This window comes from Polypterus senegalus, chromosome 6 (assembly GCF_016835505.1).
Source record: "Polypterus senegalus isolate Bchr_013 chromosome 6, ASM1683550v1, whole genome shotgun sequence".
NCBI lineage: Eukaryota > Metazoa > Chordata > Cladistia > Polypteriformes > Polypteridae > Polypterus > Polypterus senegalus.
The window spans coordinates 128,568,197-128,589,747 of NC_053159.1; the positions used below are offsets into that span (position 1 = coordinate 128,568,197).

The 21,551-nt window shown below is 40.4% G+C and overlaps 1 protein-coding gene across 13 annotated transcripts in view; it reads right to left on the bottom strand.

The window, feature by feature from the left end:
* The window catches only part of LOC120531595 (rap1 GTPase-activating protein 2-like), a 443,280-nt gene that overhangs the window by 46,455 nt on the left and 375,274 nt on the right, over positions 1-21,551 (bottom strand). For all 13 annotated transcript variants that reach the window (XM_039757149.1, XM_039757145.1, XM_039757144.1 and 10 more), the window contains one exon: positions 4,702-4,737. In XM_039757149.1, the coding sequence (XP_039613083.1) occupies positions 4,702-4,737 (36 nt within the window). The remainder of the gene's footprint in view (positions 1-4,701; positions 4,738-21,551) is intronic.

Consider the following 21,551-nt stretch of genomic DNA (forward strand, 5'->3'; position numbering starts at 1 on the left):
ATTAGACATCCTGGATCTGTGCTTCCCATTCCAGTACACTGGCAAAGGCTTTCTCTAAAAGACAGAGGAGTGTAATCCCACTGTAACTGTAACATTCACCTGCTGTAGTACTGTACTGTAGTACCACCACCACATTTAGACATTCTCAGGATACTATACCTTCCTGCCACACAACTATGAAGAGGCATATAAACCATGACACCCCCACAGTATGAAATACCATCAACATTTCCATCTGGATCTGCTCTCTTGGCACTTTATAATCACTGCAGTGATGGCATCCACAGAAATGGACATAATTAGCAATAATGCTCCATCACTGCCTCCTCAGAAGAAGGTGCAGTTCCAGAAACTGTAGTTAGGTTGTAGTCAGGGCCGGATTTAGATGAAAAGAGGCCCTAGGCTATTCCACTTATGAGGCCCTTTCACTTCCCATTTTTAAGTTTGTAAATTACATGAGAGATAATAAAATACATCATTACTGTGATATATATCAATATGTTAATAATATAATCATGAAAATATAAAATAAAGCACGTAATATACATTTTAAAAAATACAAATTAAAATATATGTTAAGAACATACCTAGAATTCCGCTAAATGAAGATATTGTCACAAAAAAATTTTCAATAGTCTATAAACACTTCACTAAAGTATTGAACCTACTGAACTCAAAAGGTGAGAATCAAATGATCGTGTACGCAATCCTAAAATAAGAATCTTTTCTAATAACATTAACATGTGTTTCATATTATCGAAGTAACACGAATATAACCGAACGTCGAGATATCAATAGGTCTGTTCGTTTGTCTGTTCTAATCTACACCAATCTGCACTTTATTTATGCAAGAACAAACCAGAGCTTAGTAGCATAAGGCTCGTCAATATTTGCCATAGCAATCAGCGAACGTATGAACTATACTTTGGTGCAATCTAGTATATACAAACGAACAGACCCAATGAGCCGAACGCATTGATCTTAACCAATACATTTTTATGTTTGTTTATTAGTCATATGCGTAGAATTTCTCCTTATTTTCGGTTCAGTGTTTTAGTGTTCACTGTTTTTGGAATACCTGTAGTGTAATTTTAATTTTGCTAACAATTTGAATGTAGGCCCCTCTTGATCTTGAGGCCCTAGGCTGAAGCCTAGGTTAGCCTATAGGAAAATCCGGCCCTGGTTGTAGTGCTACCACTGAATGGAAAGTCTCATTCTTTTGGGAGTTTAGCACTGCTCTTTACCCGAGTGCTTAGCACATGGACAGCACACTGATGAGCAGCTGACCTTGGGCACCTGGTGGCTGTACCTCTGATATTTCAGGATTACAGTCTCTTTCAAAGGCCATGACACATTACATGACTTTTCCAGTGAGTTCCAGTTTCAGACGTCATTTACATAACCTTAGCGAGTTGAAGACAGTCATGTGGTATTACATATCCAGCGACTGACCCCAACAAAATAAAACAGGTTTGTCGTAGGGGTGGGCATGTGTACATATGAGAGCTGACTAACCCAAAATTACAGCACATATAATACAGTAATGAGGAATAAGGAATGTGGGGAATGCAGAAGAGAGCTTGTCTATCTGATGTCTCAAGCTTTTTGTAGAAAAGATGGCAGCGATTGCGACTGAACTAGCCATAGCCATTCTGCCTTTGCACAGGCACCATCTCTGTCTGACAGAATGTTATTAGCTGTCAGAGTGTGCGACAGTGAGCATGTGATACTTTGGAAATGTGAAAGTCATCACATGTTCATCTAATTTGACATACCCTGGATTGCTAGTCTTGTGATATTAAATACTCTGGCGACAAGATTAGCAATTGCACTTGTCAAGTTTGATATCCCCTCTGACTTGAAGTTGTGTAGTGTGGCATCAGCTTTTGTCAGTATTGTCTTCTACATGCATTGCTGTGCTTCACTGTTGATTGTATGAATTTCCACTCCCAAATCTAAGGTGATGATCTACTCCAAGAAAGGAGTGCTTAGCTGTCTTTAGGTTGAGGGAACATCTACGCCAAGGTGAGGAGTTTAAGAAACTCATTGTATTGTAAGGGGTAAGAGAGACCGACCAACAAAACTGATGCCACAAAAGGCAGTTTTACTGGGGGTATGTTAGCAAAGCTGAAGTAAATACTTGGATGAAGCCTTCGATTTACCAGTCAATCTACATCCCCATATACTTCTGTGGGTGCAAATTTTGGAGAGTGACCAAAGTAATGATAATAAAAGTGTAAGTGCCCAAAATTACATTTCTGCACAGGGTTGCTGGACGGACTCACTGGCTAAGGGGAGAACATCAGAATAAAAGTGCTGCTTCTCAGGAAATGAAGGAAGCCAGTTGAGATATTTTTGATATTTTGTAGTAAGTTATCCTCATTATGTTAAGCAGTTACAGAGTGGAGAGGCTTCCTCAACATGAACTACAGTTGTCTCATACACATGCTCCTTAGCGTGCTCTTTATCTGATACTAGCTGTCCCCCGCAGATCTGCCCACGTAGTAATGAAACAGGACAAACTTTAAAAATCAATGTAAAAAAAATGTAATTCTGGCCAACCAGAAGGTAGGTACACTCCAACGTCAAACATTGGTGATGTGTCTAATCGACTTCAACTCTGACAGGAGAGCGTCCTCCACGTGGGGGACCTCTGGCAGTCAGCAGCTACCCTCTAAAACAAATGTAGCTCTGATCTCTCTCTCAAAAATGACAAACGTTACTCCTCAACAATCTGTAGATGATAATGTCTGCTGAGCAAACAGGTATCGCTAGCTAAGCGGAGGTAAGGTACGCTCCAAAACGAGGTGAGAGGTAGACTGACACGAACGGAGGCTGGCACGTGAGTGAGGAGGGCCCCACACCCCTCCCCTCGGCTCGGCTCACAAGCAAACTATGATACTTAGCTCGATGAGAGACGTCACAAAATCAACCGGAATGTTCAAGCAAGTTATAGAAAAAACCCTGATCTAAACCCGTTATGTAGTTCTCTCATGAAAAGTGGACAGACATACAGACAGATGTTGATTTTACATATATACATAGTGTCACACACGTGCGAGTAGGAGGAAGCTGTATGGACCAAGTGAAGATAATTCCACACCAGGCCAGGTGGTCGCAGGGTGCACTAAACCTTCTTCTGTTGTCTCTACAGACCAAACATGGCAAAACCTGCCTGGTTCAACCTTGAAGACATCACGCCCGGTTCCAGTGCCCGAGGAAAGTCACTTCCGGTCCTGGCCTTTAAAGACACCAAGTTTGGAACATTGAGGCAATTCAGTGTGGAACTTAACCAATGCCCATGATGCTCTTTCATTTACCCATTTTGCAGCCAGGGACAATATATGAGTGGCTGCCCCAAACATTTTTCCTGCGTTGAGGCTGGTTATTTTCACAATAGATATTTTGATTTTGTTTCCAAAATTGACATGACGTGATATGACATGAATAGTGTACTCGGGGAAATCAGAAACACATTCTTAAATATGTGTCCACCTATTTATCACTTTTAAGAAGAAAGAATAAAATTCCCCTCAGTAAGCTGGAATTGAACCCGGGTCCTTCACACTACGACTTGCCACCATGCTGTCCCTGTATATGTATGGACATTTCCTAGCTGAGAATTAGAACATGTCACTTGCCACAAAGCCTGCATGAAGCCACAGTGACAGCCCTGATGTTCATTCTTGGCAGCCTGTGGAATGATACAGACCTTTTCTCTAAGAGACTACTGAAGTGGAACAAAACAGCAGAAAACAATACAAAAGTGCTGCTGCAAGAGTCAAATGTTTTATTTGCGCTAGTCTCATTGAGCTACTGAACCTCCCAGCTCTGCTGCCTAAAGAAATATGAAGCCCAGGAATGCATTTTGGTTCCATTTATGTATGAAAGTGAAATGAATTTAAAAATTCGGCTGCATGAATGTGCCTGCACATGTGCTTGTGTCTTGCTAACATCAACAGGTTTCAAGATCTGAAATGAAGTCACTTGAGTTTTTGCTCAGCAGTCTAATATGCTTTTGTCTGGACTCAGAAATGTGCACTTCAGGATCAAATGTGCTTCTAAAAAGGGGGGATAGAAGAGTAAAAGGCTATAGAAAAAGTAAAAACCACGGTTAGTAGAAAACTGACCACTGTCCACATCTTCAGAGCCACAAACAAGACATTCTGCCCAAGGACTCCCTGAAATGAAGTCACTAAGTGGGCTGCATCTAATCCCACAAGTACTGCATAATAACATGTGCCATAGATTCTTGTTGATGAAATGTACCCCCTGTTTTAAAGTGACTGTTTCTGACAGTTCAGCAGACGACAAGGCGCCACTCCATACGCAGCTCAGCTGTGAACAGCCGCTTTCAGACATTCTTACTAGGGGTGCACCCTGCCTTTCAATGAACACCCTGCTCCAATGTGCTTTGGGATACTCGACCGTATTCATCTGTCAAGCACTTTTTATTCTATAGAGTGCTCTACAGCAAGGACTTCCATTCAAAAGACGTACTATTCATTTTTTAGGTGAAGTGTAAGAAATGAAGCAACCTTTTGAACCTTCCTTTAGAAGAAGCTTATCACTTCTGAGGACAAGTGACCCTGACTGGCTTGCAGAGCACTGCATATGCGCAAATATCTTCATAAATCTCACCAAATTACAGCTTAAGGCCATCATTTTGTTCTAATGTGACAAGATAAAAACAGTTCCTACCTGCATCCGCTCCAGCATATCAAAGAACTCCGCAGACTGCAAGACAAAATGAAATAAGAGCCATTAGTGTTTTTATTTTTGGGAGCACATTACGTCAACAAAAAGGAAAGAAGGGCTGGGAGGTGAGGTGCGCAGTGCGCTTTCTAGTTTGTTTTCTTTTCACATTTACACAGAAACACATTTGATTTATTAGCTCATTACTGGGATATTCTATGGTGGTTGTTCATGTCTGATGAATGCAGGCCTGTGGATTTTGAGCTGATGATTTACACAGAATTCAGTTTCTTCACAAAATGATTCCCATTCAGTTAAGTCTTGTAAACAAGTTTATAAAACCTCAGCTATGTATAATGCCAGTAATTTAATGAGATTTTGGCCAACTCCATAGGTGTGAGCGTTGAGACATAAGCTGAATGACAAAAGATGATAAAGATACTGCAAACCAGTGGCCAGGACCAACCCGAACAGAATTTTGGACTAGACAGTAGTGCAAGGAAGCAAAGGTAGACATCAGAAACACAAAAGGCTGTTGAACACCGCACTGAAACATCAAGAGCGAGCAGTGCCTAAATTAACAAACACACACATACTGCAACTCCTTCACTTGCCCAAAAATTAAAATATGGCTCTTACTACTGATATTCTTCTGTTCTGCTTCTACTCTCTGTCTCCTGCTTTGGCGTTTGCTGCCAGGGCTACCCTGCCATGTGACGAGTCCTATCCATGGAAACTGACCACAGAGACAATGGGAACCTTCTGATTTCATCTGCCCTTTTTCCAAGAGTCCAGCACCTCCTGAAGGTGTTGCTTGGTGTCAATGGAGGGCAGCCAGTCGACCAAAGTCAGAAGAACTGTGAAGAGCATGTCTGTTATAACCAAATGTGGACTCCCAGAGGTTTATTTTCTTCAGGAATGTTGCTAACTGGAGTTTTACTTTTTTATGCTACATTATCAGTTGACCATTCCTTGGATTTAGGGTTTGGCCTTATAGATGACATTCATTCTGTGTTACTGTGTGCATAATGGGATTTGTGTGTTTATGCAAGTATGTAGATGCCATATGGCATAATAATTTAATGGTAGATGCAATCTAGTTGTAAATATGATTAAAATCACTGACACTTGGCAAAGAGTGATACACAAAAAATAAATTATAATTAATAGAAACCAGAGCTAGAAAAGTAAACACTTCAAGCGATGGAAGATGCATCTTGCTAAAAACAGTGCTGATTGTATTTGTTTAGTCAATGTGGTCACTGAGGGTATCTAGAGGGTAAAATGAGGGCTCAGCTGGTCAGCAGTGCCACTGCAGTAATTGACCTAATAATGTGACTTTAGAGGGCTTTGTTCCATTGTGTATTATTGGGGTTCTTGTGGCAGAACTCAACGAGATTCAAGGAGGAACCTGGGGCTAACAAGTAACAGAAGTAGACCTTTGTCCACTGTTGGCCTAGTTGAGATGCCTGAGTAAAATATAAAGAGATTAGATGGCAATGGTTGAAGATGTCAGATTAGTTCCTCTGTACCAGGCCGAGCAAATGGTTTTAGTGCATGAAAAATGGGCTGCAGTTCGGCACCACCATATTCAGGAGTTGTTAGGATGCGCATTTTAGGAGATGACTATGAGGACGGATGCAACATGTGAGCAGCGAGTAGGCTTTCAGAAGGAGACAGTATGGCCAAATTTAAAAATGTACAGAGAAAAATAATCCCATTTAGGGGCTGATTATCTTCACTGCTTTTTGCAGAAGATGTTGTCCTGTTTGCTTCATCAGGCCGTGATCTTCAGCTCTCTCTGGATCGGTTCGCAGCCGAGTGTAAAGCAGCTGGGATGGGAATCAGCACCTCCAAATCCGAGACCATGGTCCTCAGCCGGAAAAGGGTGGAGTGCCCTCTCAGGGTTGGGGGAGAGATCCTGCCCCACATGGAAGAGTTCAAGTATCTCAGGGTCTTGTTCACGAGTGAGGGAAGAATGGAGCGTGAGATCGACAGGCGGATCAGTGCGGCGTCCGCAGTGATGCAGGCTCTGCATCGGTCTGTCGTGGTGAAAAAGGAGCTGAGCCGTAAGGCAAAGCTCTCAATTTACCAGTCGATCTACATTCCTACCCTCACCTATGGTCATGAGCTATGGGTAGTGACTGAAAGAACGAGATCGCGAATACAAAACGGCTGAAATGAGTTTCCTCTACAGGGTTTCTGGGTTTTCCCTTAAAGATAGGGTGAGAAGCTCAGTCATCCAGGCGGGGCTCAGAGTACAGCTGCTGCTCCTCCGCATCAAGAGGTGTTAGATGAGGTGGCTCGGGCATCTGATCAGGATGCCTCCTGGACGCCTCCATGGTAAGGTGTTCCGGGCACGTCCAACCGGGAGGAGGACTCCTGCCAGAATAGGTACCTACTGTGAGCAAATTATCAAGTAATGTAGAGAGCAGGAGTTTACGGACTTTCAGATCTCAACTTGAGGTGAGTTTGGAGAACGTAGTTGGGACAGGATTGGCAAGCTTTATTGGGTTGACTGGCCTGTTCTTGTTTACATTTTTGTAACATTAAAAAACATTATGTAAGTGATCTTGGGTAAAACCATCAGGTAAGTAATAATATCAATCAGTCCATCCACTCTGTGAACCTGCTTAATCTGGATTTAGGTTTTCATTGGGCTGAAGCCCATCACAACATCATGTGGCACAATGCAGCACAGATAATAATAATAATAATAATTATTATTATTATAATAAGAGCAGAGCACACACCCTTTGTAGTCTACCTTCTAGGTATGTTCCACTTCACAACCATTTACTGAGTGCTTGATTAGTTATTCATACTAATAATAATAACAGTGGCGCCTTAAACTGAGACTGGGGCACATTTTATTAAAGTCAAGCCGATTGCAGATTGAAACAGGCTGTCTTACATATTAGTTACTGAAATGATACTCAGACCAACAGGCAGAAGAAAAGAGCTCACTTACAGAGGGACCTACAGGCAACCTAAAGGAAACAGAAATAGTAGAAAATAACCAGACAGTATCAGTAAGGCTTGTTAGTGGGGCTTTTGCATGATCAAATATTTATGTGGCTTACATGTCTAAGAGGTCTTCAGTATAAATTCATCAGCTAAAGTAATCTTTGCAAACTACTGATGAAAGCAGATTGGCTATATGGAAGACTTATTTATTTCAGGATAAAACTCATTCTATGATATTTATGTATTGTTACATTCATTCAAGGCATCAGGGTGACACAGTAGTTAACACTGCTGTCTCACAGCGTACAGGCCCGAGTTTAGTCTGCTCACTTGTCTGTGTTCTCTGACTGTTCTTATTGGTTGTCATCGATGACTCTAGTTTCTGCCCAGTCTCTAATGGCATATGATTAGATCACTTTTAGCAGGCCCATTGAGTGGGAATGTTCCTTGTGAAAGCAAATCCACCAATCCTCTGGATACTCAATTTCGACTCAGAAGAAAGGTGGGAGGTCACTCCCTTACTGACTGCGTCAATGTGCATTCTATGGGCCCACTTTGAGTAAATAAAGTGCTGGGAGTTTGGGAGGAAACTTGATTCACAAAGAAACCCATGCAGACACAGAGAAAACATGCAAGCTCCAAACTGAAGATAATCCATTGAGAAATTTAGACCCATGAGATGACAATTATATACTCTATTATTATAATTACTACATAAACTGTAATTTAAACATTATTTCATTTTTTTTTTATTCACCTCACTTTATAAATTCCATTTTGGTTGACTTGAATACACATACTGCAGATGCAGTGACAGGAATCTTATCACCATTTGGCTACTTTATGTGTTCAAACATACTTGGCGTAACAAACACAAAAGTCCAACAATAGGAAACCTCAAGACTGATACGATGGGAATCTACACTTGACAAAAACTAGTCGGAAAAGGAATTCTGCTAGGACTGAACCTTGATAGTAAGACATTGTGATAGATGGCATGTTACAGTATATTTTAGAATAGACACAAAAATGGATGGCATTAGAATGGAAGCTTCCAAAGCGGCACATCACAAACTGCAGCAAGGGAGAATAAGTAGCAAATGGTTGTGTAAAAGTCTCATACTTAGATTATCTAGATTATTACTCATTTCAAAACAGTTCTCTGTCTATAATGCATTAGAAAGATGAAAACTGGTGTTTCACAGGCTACTGTGGAAGACATTTCTTTGTTGTGACTTCCTGAAACACAAGGCCTCTTCTTTATGGGCAGTAAGCATCAGCTCTGGCACACCACACTGCATAGACAGGCAAAACAATGCTGGGGCACTTAATATTATTCAGCAAGAAAGGCAGCCATTTTAGCAAGAGAGCATACTAAAAGTGATAGGGTAGATTTTCATATTACTTTCCTTGTTGGGAATCTTTATATAGTTGAGTATTTTATGTCTGTCTGTCACATATGGTAGTCAATTCAAAATAAAATATACACAGAGTCCCTTGATCCTATGGCTCTTCTCTTACTCTGGAACATGGAAATCACCCACTTCATGCCCAGCTGTCTTAAATGATTAACAAGCTACCTGTATACTTAAAAACAGCAGAACAAAGAGAAGGCTTTAAACTGATTGTTTTAATAAAGCAATACTTTACAGTTTTACATTGAGGGCTGCAGCTCAGACACTCTGTCAGTTTGGATCCAACGGCAGGTCTGCAGATGTGGATTACCAACCACCATGCCCCACACCAACTGGCTTTATGAATGCACCATAACCTTTATAAGTTACCAGGCTCCACCCACCTGTCCCAGCCCAGCCAATAGGAAGATGAGCTGGTAGCTGTTAGGCAGACAGCTGTGTGGCCTTGTTAACTCTTTCCAATTCTTGGTTGACTCTGGAGGAGTCAGGGGCTTAAGTCTCCTTCTGGAGGAGCATAAAGCTTTCTCAAAGTTTGGGTGCACTGCAGAGCTCGCACACTTTGACACATTCTTTCCATCCGCACTGTCTGCTTACATTACTGAACGTTCAAAAGTCACATGTCACACAGTCTACTACACCCATTTCTAAATGTCTTGGATTTGATCTGGTCAAACTGGTTGTGAATTCTCTGGGTTCCTGTCACACATGACATTTTGAATCAGTGAATGTCTCGATAATGTCACTGAGAAAGCTTATCTTCTGTACAGGTTCATTAAAACACAGAGAATAACATCACTGAAACAAATCAGCAAATAGCTGGTAAGAAATTTGGTGTCTGCCATACTGTCTAATAAATATGCTTGAGGAATGTAAAGCTGCCCAAGAGGAAGAAACCAATTACAAGGCTGGAACTGATTGTAAAAAAGGCACAACTAAATATTGAATGTTTGTGTGATCAATTGTTTTGTGTTTTTAATTCATTTAAACCACTTTGCAGAGATCTTTTTTCACTTTGACAATAAAAAGTCAAAGTCATGTGTAACAATAAAATGTGAAACCTTCCTAGGGGTGAATACTTTTTATAGGCACTATGTATTTATGTATATTGTCATGCGTGTGCACGTGAGAGACAGCTTCAGAGGGCTCTTGTGATGGTAATTACCCACTGGACCAGGGGTTGGCACTGTGTACTAATGCCTGCTCTTCTCATCCCTCGGCAGAACAGAAGATTGACAGCCACTCCATCTCTGTTGTCTCTTCTGTATCCATCCGCCTGGACTCCTCCTTCCTGCCTTGTGAACTCATAACCCTGAAATCGCCCATCTTGAGTCATTTCTGTCTTGCATCTTGCATCTGTGAAGACATTTCTACATTGCACGTTTTCTTTGGATTTAAACGTTTCAGTTATATGGGGTTACCAAGGTTGTGCCCCAACTCTTATCACTGTGTCCTATTTTACACTATGTATTTACTGCCTGTATATATTGTGCATTGGAGGTCCCCCTTCTGAGCACATCAGAGGTATGTAATACCACTCTAGGATGACAGGGGGTGCTGTCACTTACATTATCACCAGCTTCTGTCTCTACAGCACCAAGAGATCGCCCAGTGAGGGCAACTGACATTGCCCCTTCTGGGACAAGTCCTGTGAATCCAGGTATCCCTGGAAGGAGACATCTCCTTTTGCTTGCTTTTGCAGACCAAGAGAAGGCTATAGCCTATATTTCTGTTGTTTAACGCCATTGTGTGTTTGTTTTGTTTTCACTTTATTTGTTGAATGAAATGGGATGACCCAGGTGTTGTTCCAACATTTCTTTTGGACCCATTTCTTACTCTTGTTCGACCACTACTACATATATATGTGTGTGTGTTCAGTATATATAGGATATAACTATACAGGTGGAATCTCATTATAACAAAACTCATGGAATCATAAACATATTTTGTTTCAATGGGAATTAAATCATAACGAATATGGGGAAAAATAAGTATACTATAATCACTGGGGTCGCCATCTCTAATGGCAGTAGTGCAAGGACAGCTCTGTTCTGCTCTGCTGAATCTGGTAAACAGTAAACCAAGGGTAAAGCAAGTGGTTGTTCTCTGCAGGATCAGGATTTGATCTGCACTTCCTCGTACTCTCCTGATCAGTCTTCTCTGGACCGTGTTTACCACAGTAGTGGATCTGAGTCACTGGTGTCATTCTAATCTGAAGATGGTTAGCTAAATCAGGACGATTGCCCAGGTTGCAGTTCATAACAGCTCCTATTCTGAATGAAGTCTTGAGACTGCCTTCACCAGACAGTAAAAAAGTACCTGCATTTTCCTTGAAAACCTGGACTCCTCTTCCTGACTCTTGTGTAACTCTGTGACCCAAGCTTGACAATACCTGTATGAAAAACACTTCTTAAACTGCGAAAAATATCTTGCTTGAAAATGAGACTTTAGATGTAACTTCTTTTTTGATCAAAATATAGGTATGAACACAAAATGAAAATAAGACTTTAGATGAAGATGAAGGTGTGATTCATGAAAGCTTTTACTATGTCATTTTCTTTAATTTTTTCTAGGATTGATAATTTTTTTTCAGAGTAAACTCAAGCCATTTCTCACTTTTTTTGTACGTCTGAAAGAAAACTTTGAGAAGCACTACGAAACTCGAAAAGTACAGTACCCACACGACACAGCTACCCACTACTAAGTGGAGTACAGTAAACCCTCGTTTATTGCGGTTAATCCGTTCCAGACTCTACTGCGATAAATGAATTTCGATGAAGTAGGTTTCTTTATTTATAAATCTAATATTTTCGCAGGTAGAGCATAGAAAACCTGTTTACCTTCTGAATACGTTTTTTAAACATTATTAGAGCCCTATAGACATGAAAGAACACCCTTTAGTCAAAAGTTTAAACTGTGCTCCATGACAAGACAGAGATGACAGTTCTTTCTCACAATTAAAAGAATGCAAACATATCTTCCTCTTCAAAGGAGTGCGCGTCAGGAGCAGAGAATGTCAGAGAGAGAGAGAGAGAGAGAGAGAGAAAAGCAAACAATCAAAAATCAATACGAGCTGTTGGGCTTTTAAGTATGCGAAGCACCGCGATAAAGCGTCTGCAAGAAAAAGGGAGCAATGTGAAGGTAGTCTTTCAGTATTTTTGAGAGGAGCGTCCGTATCCTCTAGGCAAACAGCCTCTGTACAAACAGCCCCTCTGCTCACACCCCCTCCGTCAGGAGCAGAAAATGTCAGAGAGTGAGAGAGACAGAGAATAGCGAGGGATTACTGCAGTGTGCCAGCGCCCCATCCAGAGATTGTTTTTGCCTGCGCTTGCTGCATGCTAGGACAGACCCCCACCCTGTGACCCTGCTCTGGATAAGTGGATTTGAAAGATGAATGGCTGAATAGAAGCCCTTCACACCCCTATCACCAATCTAGAAAAAGAAGCTAAACATGTAGGCCTTAGGGGTAAACTAGCAAGGGTTAACTTCATTTGCCTATCCCTACCTGCTGAGATGTGAGTGCCTGCCTTCAACAACTAGCTTGCAAAAGATATATATAGCACCACAGAATCCAAAAATGTAGAAAAGACAATGAGAAGAAAATAGAAATGTCATAGAAGACTGAAAAAATGATGTGGGCAATTCACAAATACTTGAAAAATGTTGCTGTAAAAATATCTAAAGGCTTAGTGTACAAATACCAATAAAGATGATGTTTCTTTTGTATTTCCTAGTCTGTTATACAAAGTGAAAGATGGCCGTTACGATTCTTCACACCAGCATATGCGAGCCACACATTATTTTTGTATCTCTGCACAAGTGTTGTGAACATCACAGCAATGCAACCAGCGTATGTGTGATCAAAATAAATTACACTTCTGCAACTAGTTAATCTCTGACTTTCCTTGGTTCTCATGTATATATGAAAAATTCTTCTTTGTGTAATTCATTCCATGGACTTCTGCCTTCAGTTCACTGCTTCCAAGATCATCTCTTGTTCATAAACATGCCGATTAATACTCTATGTTTAAAATTGTATTATTGGTAATATAACGACTGGTAGGTTAAGAAAGTCACATTCACAGTATGCCTGCCTGACAATCAACTTTGCTTCTTTTAAAACACTAGGGGGTTTTGTCCCACGAACTGCTCTGCACGTGTATCGCACCAACGTTTTTGAACCTTTTTACGACGTTCTACTTTGTCTTCTACTCTTTGTCTTTTATTTCCGACCCCGCTTAGAGCTGAGAGCGCAGGAGCTGTGTCTGCCAATAGCATTCACAGGAATGAGAAGTGAGTGGACCGTGGGCGCGCCAGCCACTTTGCGTCTCTGCTGCTCGTGTATGTGGCTTTAACTTTCACCCAACAACAAATCTTTTAATTCTCTTAGATACGCCTCTTCATTGGGAAGAAACACTACTTTTCCCTGATGGTAACACAAATTAGATGATCTACAAGTCTCTGACTTAAAGTTTAATGCCAAGCAAAATCTAAATACTTCTGTCATATCACTTATGTCCATATATTCGATCTCTTTTCGCTATTCCGTTATTTCACAGAATAATAATTTACGTTTGTTAGCACTAATGCAATCTTTACTATCAGTTTTTTGAGACTTTAGAATTTAGTACTTTCATAATCTCTAACCTGTTCTGCATGTGTATCACCCTAACGTTTTTGAACCTCTTTACGATATTTTACTTTGTCTTCTACTCTTTGTCTTTTGTTTCTGACCCCACTTGGAGATGAGTGCGCAGGAACTGTGTCTGACCATAGCATTAACACGATTGAGAAGTGAGAGGACCGTGGGCGTGGTTGTAAATGTTTGAGAGGAGGCCGGGACTTGTCAAAATCTCTTGGCAAAAAGTCTTGTCTTGCGGGAGTTGAAATTATCTCCAAAAAAGTCTCATCCCAGGATTTCCTTTTATAATAGTGGGATAGAGTGCCAGCACTACTCAGGTTGATGGGTACACATAAAATCATGCCATCACCAACCCAACTTCCTGCACAAAGAAGGTGCAGGAGTAGACATTTTGTGGTGGTTAATGCTGCATTCACAAAGAGTCTGTGCTAAGATAAAGACTGCATCTCCTGGTCCTTTATCTACGTTTGCCCTTGTGCTCTGCCAGCTTACATCTGTGGCAGAACGTTAGGTGACAGTGTGCAGGATCATGACAGGAGAAACCATGGCAACGGCAAATTTAATGAACTTTACATTTGTGGTATAAATGTATTTTGTTACATACTTTAGTGTTTCACTAAATAAGGCTATAAATCTGGGCTAGTCAAACAATAATTCATGAAGTACGTCCATTGCATAAAGTAAATCCACAAAGTAAAGAAACGGTGAATATCAATTTGAGTGAAAATAAAGACAATCCAGAACACTGCATCTAAGTGTACTGAAAATAATGAAAATTGACATTCATAATTATGAATCCTAAAAATAAATGGTGGATGAAATCAGAGAAATGAGGGATGCATTTTCATTTTGCATTTGATTACACTTTAAAAGAGACACACAGAGAGAGTTCTGGCTTTGCTTAAAGGCGCTACATACAGTAAAGAACTTCAGGTGCTTGTGATGGCTCCCTAACTTATTACTGAAACATTCATTTGCCTGAAGCAGATATTGTCAAAACTCAAGTCTGGCTAAACAAACTTCAACCATAATTAGAATTCATTTTTTGTAAATGAGTTGGTGCTTCATTTCATTTCATAATAAGACCACAATGGGCAGACTCCAAATGGCACATTAAGTCCAAGAATGCACTTAAGAGCACGCTTCATAAATTAGCACCTAGTTAAAGTACAAAGCTTTAGTAAGGGGAAGGATACAGAATGAGAAACAGGAACGAGGCAGTATGGGCTCACGGCCATTCATTCATTCACCCATCATGCCAAGGTTGTTCTTCTGGCTAGCATAGATTTTGGCAAGTGGGTCTGTTTACTGAAGGAATGGACGAGCTATGTATGACAGGACTTTTCTTTACTGTGTATGTCTGTGTGCTTCTTGGAACTGAAATTCTCATTTGAAAAATGTATAAATGAAAAAATGTTTTGTCGTGGCAGCACTGTGGTAGGGGAACATTGCATTATTTGACTTCATATGACTTTCATTTTATAACACAAAATAGCAGACTGGTCCACTTTGCGTCATCCTCATCTCACTCCCACAGGAATGTCTGGCTAAAAGAGTTGAAGAACTAAAACTAGCTACAAAGGTAAAATAAAAGTGCCAAATCTATGAGAAGCACTCTAGCCACAATGAAAGACAGGAGAATCTTCTGCAATAACTTGACATTTAGCATCCATATCTGATACCAAGGCAGCACTTTTGTGGAAAATCCTATCTGAAGCTTAGCTTTTATCCAAAAGCGATCCACCAGGGAGTCAGGTGGCTTATTCACTTCAGAATGCTTACTCTGGTGCTGGCGGAAGTGGCAGGACGTCTGACATAAGGCCTTCAAATCACATAATTCAGAATGGATGACAAAAGGGGGACTGTTTGGATAGCTGCAAGCACTCTCTCAGTCTGCCACTACCATATTGTATTTCATGTCAGGAAAAGTGACGTGCAGGCCTAGCATCATCTGTAAGTTACACCTTAATCACTTAGGGAAGCGGATCCCAGGATTCTGGGGAACTCCTGTGGCCATGAACAGTGAACTTGATCTCTGAAGGATGCACTTTGTGCTCTGTTTTAATGTATCTGGTGTCTTTTCGTTGTAAAGCTAGGCTCTTAAGGCTTTCTGAGCTGCACACTTAGCCACACAGTGTCAGACATATTTAGCACGCTGTGTGGTGCAAGTCACTTGATTATGTAAAAATTCCAAATGTAACATGAAATCTCTTTGGCCATTGGCTTGAACACTTCGCTGCTTACACATGGAGTCCACCATAACATTTAGAATACTCCTACCTAACTTGGTAGACAGTTTCAGAAGTAACTTATGGGATGCCATTGCTCCTCTCTGGGGATATGGCTGAGGTTCAGTTACCAGATATGAGCTCCTGTATTCGACTTGCAGCTCAGTCAATGTGCATGCCTACCCGCGCTCAAGTGGGCTTCCTCTAAATCAGGGGTGGGCAAAGTCAGTCCTGTTGCCACAATAGTTGTCAGTTGTTGTCTCTTGGAGTGTTTTCTTGGATCTCTGTAACAAAATCTTATGCTTGTACTTTTCCGCCTGCAAACAAATATTCCATTTAGATAATAAAATCTACCTCCATACCTATTGTATATTTACAAACATGCACCAGGAACTGAATTTATTCTCTCAAACATTCACCAGGTGAAACTGCCATATACTGAAGAACCTCAACAACAAATCTCATACATCCACACTACGCACCTTTCAATCTCATTACTTCAAACATAACCATTGTGTTTCAATTTTCATTGGTAACTCCTGCATCAGTTGGCTTTGAGGTCTGTTCAATCACCTCCTCCTGAATTATGTTTGATGAACCAATATGGGCTCCAATAGTTAGGCTCACAGGAAACTCCACAGCCTAATATTACATTCTCAGCCTGATCAAGTCAGATTTAGGGTCATGGGGGCTGAAGCCTATTCAGGCAGTATTGGCCACACGTCCAGACAGAGCAGTGAACAGAGCAACAGTCCATTGCAAGGCCACTCATTCAGTGCCAGTTTGGAATTGTCAATCAGTCTAACCCACATGTGTTTGGGGATGTGGGAGGAAAATCACCCGGACATGGAAGAAATGTACCCACCCCACAAGGATTAGGGAAAACTGCTAGGTGTAAAGAGAACTGCATCCACAGGGTGACACATGCATTTTCAACATTGTTTTTTTGTAACTTGCTTAAATCTAAACAACATATTTACCAAGAGTTAGATGGTTTCAGGCTATAATGCCAACATATGCCAACATTCTTTTAATAGTTGTAAGAGCCTACCAAGAGCCAAATAAACTTATAAGCCTGAAGGGCATAGGTTCAAATACTTGGATGTAGTCAATTAAGGCCGGTGGCAGAAGAATACAGAGAGAAGAGAAATGTTATATCAACACTCTGCTCTAGACGAGGCATGGCATGGCCTCCACCTACATTTTTACAACTGGAAAGTGGCAACTCAAGCAGTTTACTCAGAATCAAACTATAGGGTGTGGTTCAAACTGGCAGCACATTTTATGATTCACCTTAATTTAAAAATATATATCTCCTAAAATATTTTTTTACTCAGACTTTTATAGTTTTATAGTCAACAGTCTCAATGTCAAAACCAATCCTTGATAAATATTTCAGGTAGTTTAAAATGATCTATACACTACCATGACACCATCTTGCTTTGGCATGGCACTGCTGTGTTGTGCAGCTGTTGTCATGGTAGTTGCTAGGGGCGTGGCTTTATAGTCGCATCACTAGTGGAGGATATAAAAGCCTGCATGTAATTAAGAAGTAACATCCTAGATTGTCTGGGCTACTCTAAAAGCTCTGCCACTGCATTTTCTATTGAGTTCTTGGTCTTTGATCTCTTGCTGCTGTTTTTTTCACTTCATACTTGCCTGACATTTTGGTTTTGGTTGCCTTTATAATATTTTTCTCATGCAAGCTTTAAACATCTCTCTCCTTCAGACTCATTAAACTAAACTTTAGCTTGCTCACTAGCTCTGTTCCCCAGTGTCGCCCAGCTCTTCTTTTAAAACCATCCATCCATCCACTCTATATCCTGACTACAGGGTCATGGGGGTCTGCTGGAGCCAATCCCAGCCAAAACAGGGCACAAGGCAGGAAACAAACCCTGGGCAGGGTGCCAGCCCACCACAGGGCACACACACACACACACCAAGCACAATTCAGGATCTCCAATGCACCTAACCTGCATGTCTTTGGACTGTGGGAGGAAACCCACGCAGTCACGGGGAGAACATGCAAACTCCATGCAGGGAGGACCCGGGAAGCGAACCCAGGTCTCCTAACTGCAAGGCAGCAACACTACTCACTGCGCCACCATGCCGCCCCCTTTTAAAGCCTAACTGTAAATTTCACTTTACAGTTGACAGATTCAAGAAAATGTGGAGTGTCCTCATCTTGATTCTTCTTTGCATTATGCTCAGAGTTGTCAAAAGGATGTAATAGGTTGACGTGGAGAAGTGCAATGATTTGGCTCATGTATTTCATCAGTCTTATATTTGAAGTTAGGGCCAAACAAGTCCAAATATCAGATTTTTGCAACAGGGTGCATCATTTTTTTAAGTTAGTATTTTAATATTTTGAGTTTTTATAATGGGACCTTTTGCTGACTCAATTTTAACAAAAACAAAAACAATTTTATCTACTGTAGTTTGAATACATTGACAGTGTAGATCATGAAAGGAATGGACAATTTCACTAGTATATGATGCAGGGAAAACTTACTAAGATGCACGAAAAGAAGAAATGTAATGCGACAGCTATGGATCTCAGCACTGCCATTGTTTGCATTCTAAAGAATGTTTATGAGGACCAGGATGCTGAACATTACATACTATCATGTATCATGATAAATTAAAATTTGCTAAATCGGTTAAATTTGATTAATTACACAAATCACCTGCTAAGGAAGTAGTCAGTTTAACATCCCCTCATAAAACACAGAGACAAAGAGAACTACAGCTGTTTGGAATGGCCGGGCAAATTTGACGGGATAAGAAAAAACCACGAGGAAAATGTGGATTCTCTTTTTATCACATTTCAAAGTCAAATCAAATCAAATCAAATCAGAGTTTATTGTCACAACAAAATTATGTCTGTAGCTACTCACTTCAATGACAAATATACAATAAACATTAAGACTGAGGCCTCAATCACATTCTGGTGCAGAGCTTTTGCTACCAATCACACCCCACTTTTGTAGGAATTCAATTCTGTAAAGTGATGATTGAGACTCCAACAAGAGATCCTTTCAGTATTTTAGTAGTAAAGGAACAGTCAAGGAGGAGGTGAAGTGCATCAGGAATAGTAAAGGGCAATTAAAAATGCAGACAGTGAAATAGTGGTTATCCTAAATAAGCATTTTTCTGAGGTCTTCACAAGTGAGGAAGCAGGTAACTTCCCAGCGGTAAATGTGACTACTAAGGAGGTACTGAGTGATTTGGAAATTGTAGAAAGAGAAGTATTTCTCAGATTAAATAGCCTTAGATCAAACTAATCTCCAGGACCAGATAATATTTACCCTTGAGTTCTTAAGGAGGTTAGCGAGTACATACAATATATATAAATCCTTGACACAATATTATTAGGAAGTCACTGGGGAGATTCAGAAGGATTGGAAAATGGCAAATATTATACTCTCATATTATATAAGCTTATATAGCATGATGTGAGGAGTACAAGTCCAAGGAGGTTCTGCTCAACCTTTATAACACACTGGTGAGGCCTCATCTTGAGTACTGTGTGCAGTTTTGGTCTCCAGGCTACAAAAAGGACATAGCAGCACTAGAAAAGGTCCAGAGAAGAGCGACTAGGCTGATTCCAGGGCTACAGGGGATGAATTATGAGAAAAGATTAAAAGTTACAGTTTAAACGAAAGAAGATTAAGAGGTGACATAATTGAAGTGTTTAAAATTATGATGAGAATTAGTACAGTGGATCGAGACTTGTATTTTAAAATGAGTTCATCAAGTACATGGTGACACAGTTGGAAACTTGCTAAGGATACATTTCTAACAAACATTAGGAAGTTTTTATTTACAAAGAGGACCATAGACACTTGGAATAAGCTGACAGTAAGACTTCAGGGACTTTTAAAACTCAACTTGATGTTATTTTAGAAGAATTAAATGCCCTGGACTGGTGAACTTTGTTAGGCTGAATGGCCTGTTCTTATCTAGATTGTTCTAATGTTCTGACTTTGAGTGTAATAATATATGCAGGTATGCCAGAGTAATAAAATCGCGCTGCAATAGTTCATGACTAGTTGTTCCACCCCCAGGGTGACATTAAGACACAACATAGCAGACATTCTACTTTTGACTATCTATGGGATATCATCCAGTTTTCTAAAAATATGTGCAGCCTTTAATGCATGACGCTGGGAGAAATACAAAAAAATACTGCAAATACGTACAGCACAGTTGGCAGTTAGGTTTTCAATTTTTACAAATCAGAAAGCACTTGGCTACAAACATTAATTTCTCTCCCAAGTAAAATTTAAAACTAAACCATTTACACCTTTACTGGTAAAGCTTTTCTGGAGTTTGTAACCGGTTAGACACTTGCAATGAGACTACATAATACAGAACAAAAAGACAGTATCACAAAATTACCAAATGAAGCAATAGCAATATTTAGGACTCACACCGTGGAGAAGGAGTAGTTATTTTATTGAGTTTATAATCTCGGTAAGACATCTGTCATAGTTTATTCATGTAAACTTTATTAATATTTGAGTCCTTGATAATATTATTAAATGCATACACACATACATTCTGAAACCTGCTTAATCCTGAAAAGGCAGAAAAGTACCCCGAACAGGGCGCCAGTCCATCAAAGCGCTGACTCTTAAACACACACACACACACACACACACACTCGCGCACACACACACACACACACACACACATACACAGGCCCGGTGTGAAATCACCTCCTAATCAAACCTGCATATCTTTGGGGAAAGTGGGAGGAAAACCCATAAAGATATGGGAGAGCATGCAGACTCCATAAGGGCCAACTGACATGGACACTGAATACATGAAGCAGCAGCTCTACCCACTGTACCACCTTACCTCCCTTCTTTTATTATTTGTCATCCTTTATTTATCTAAAGCCCTGACTTGAAAAATATCAACTTAATCCTGAACGGATGAAACAGGCCAGAGAAACATTAAGAGAAGGCTGAGATTCTTAACTGTGTTTACCGATTCTGCTAGGCTCTCTGTGTTATCTGGCTTTGCCTGGGTATTATTTAAAAACTTCATTGTAAATTGTAAAGTGGGATTAATGTTACAATGCTTACAGTAAATATAATCAGCTATCCCAATTCATTATGAGATTTGACTTGGCTGTGGGGTTACAACTACTTGAAATCTCTGGCAGAGTTTGGCATCAAATGAAACATAAATTACTGCCGGTAAAGTCGCATGATGGTGTAGTGGTTAGCAACTTTCAAGGAGTTGTTTTGACTTCCATACTGATTCCTGGCCTTTGCACTTTACTTTTGTTTTAAAGACCAAAAACAACACCACCCACAGCTTCCACATTGGGTAAAGCAACAGGTTACAAAAAAAGTAGAGTGGTATGCTGGACCAGAGGTTAGTGTTGCTGCCTCCTGGAGCCAAATGATTTTGGTTTGAATCCTGTGGTTGGCTGTCTTGTTGGAGTTTGGAGTTCTCCTCATGTCTGTTTAGGATTTCTTTCTGGTACTCTGATTTTCCTTCCACTTCCCATGCAGTTTAAGTTAATAGGCAACTCTAACATTTACCTTGTGCAAGTGTGTGTATGTGCGTGTATTTGCTCTGAGATGGACTGTC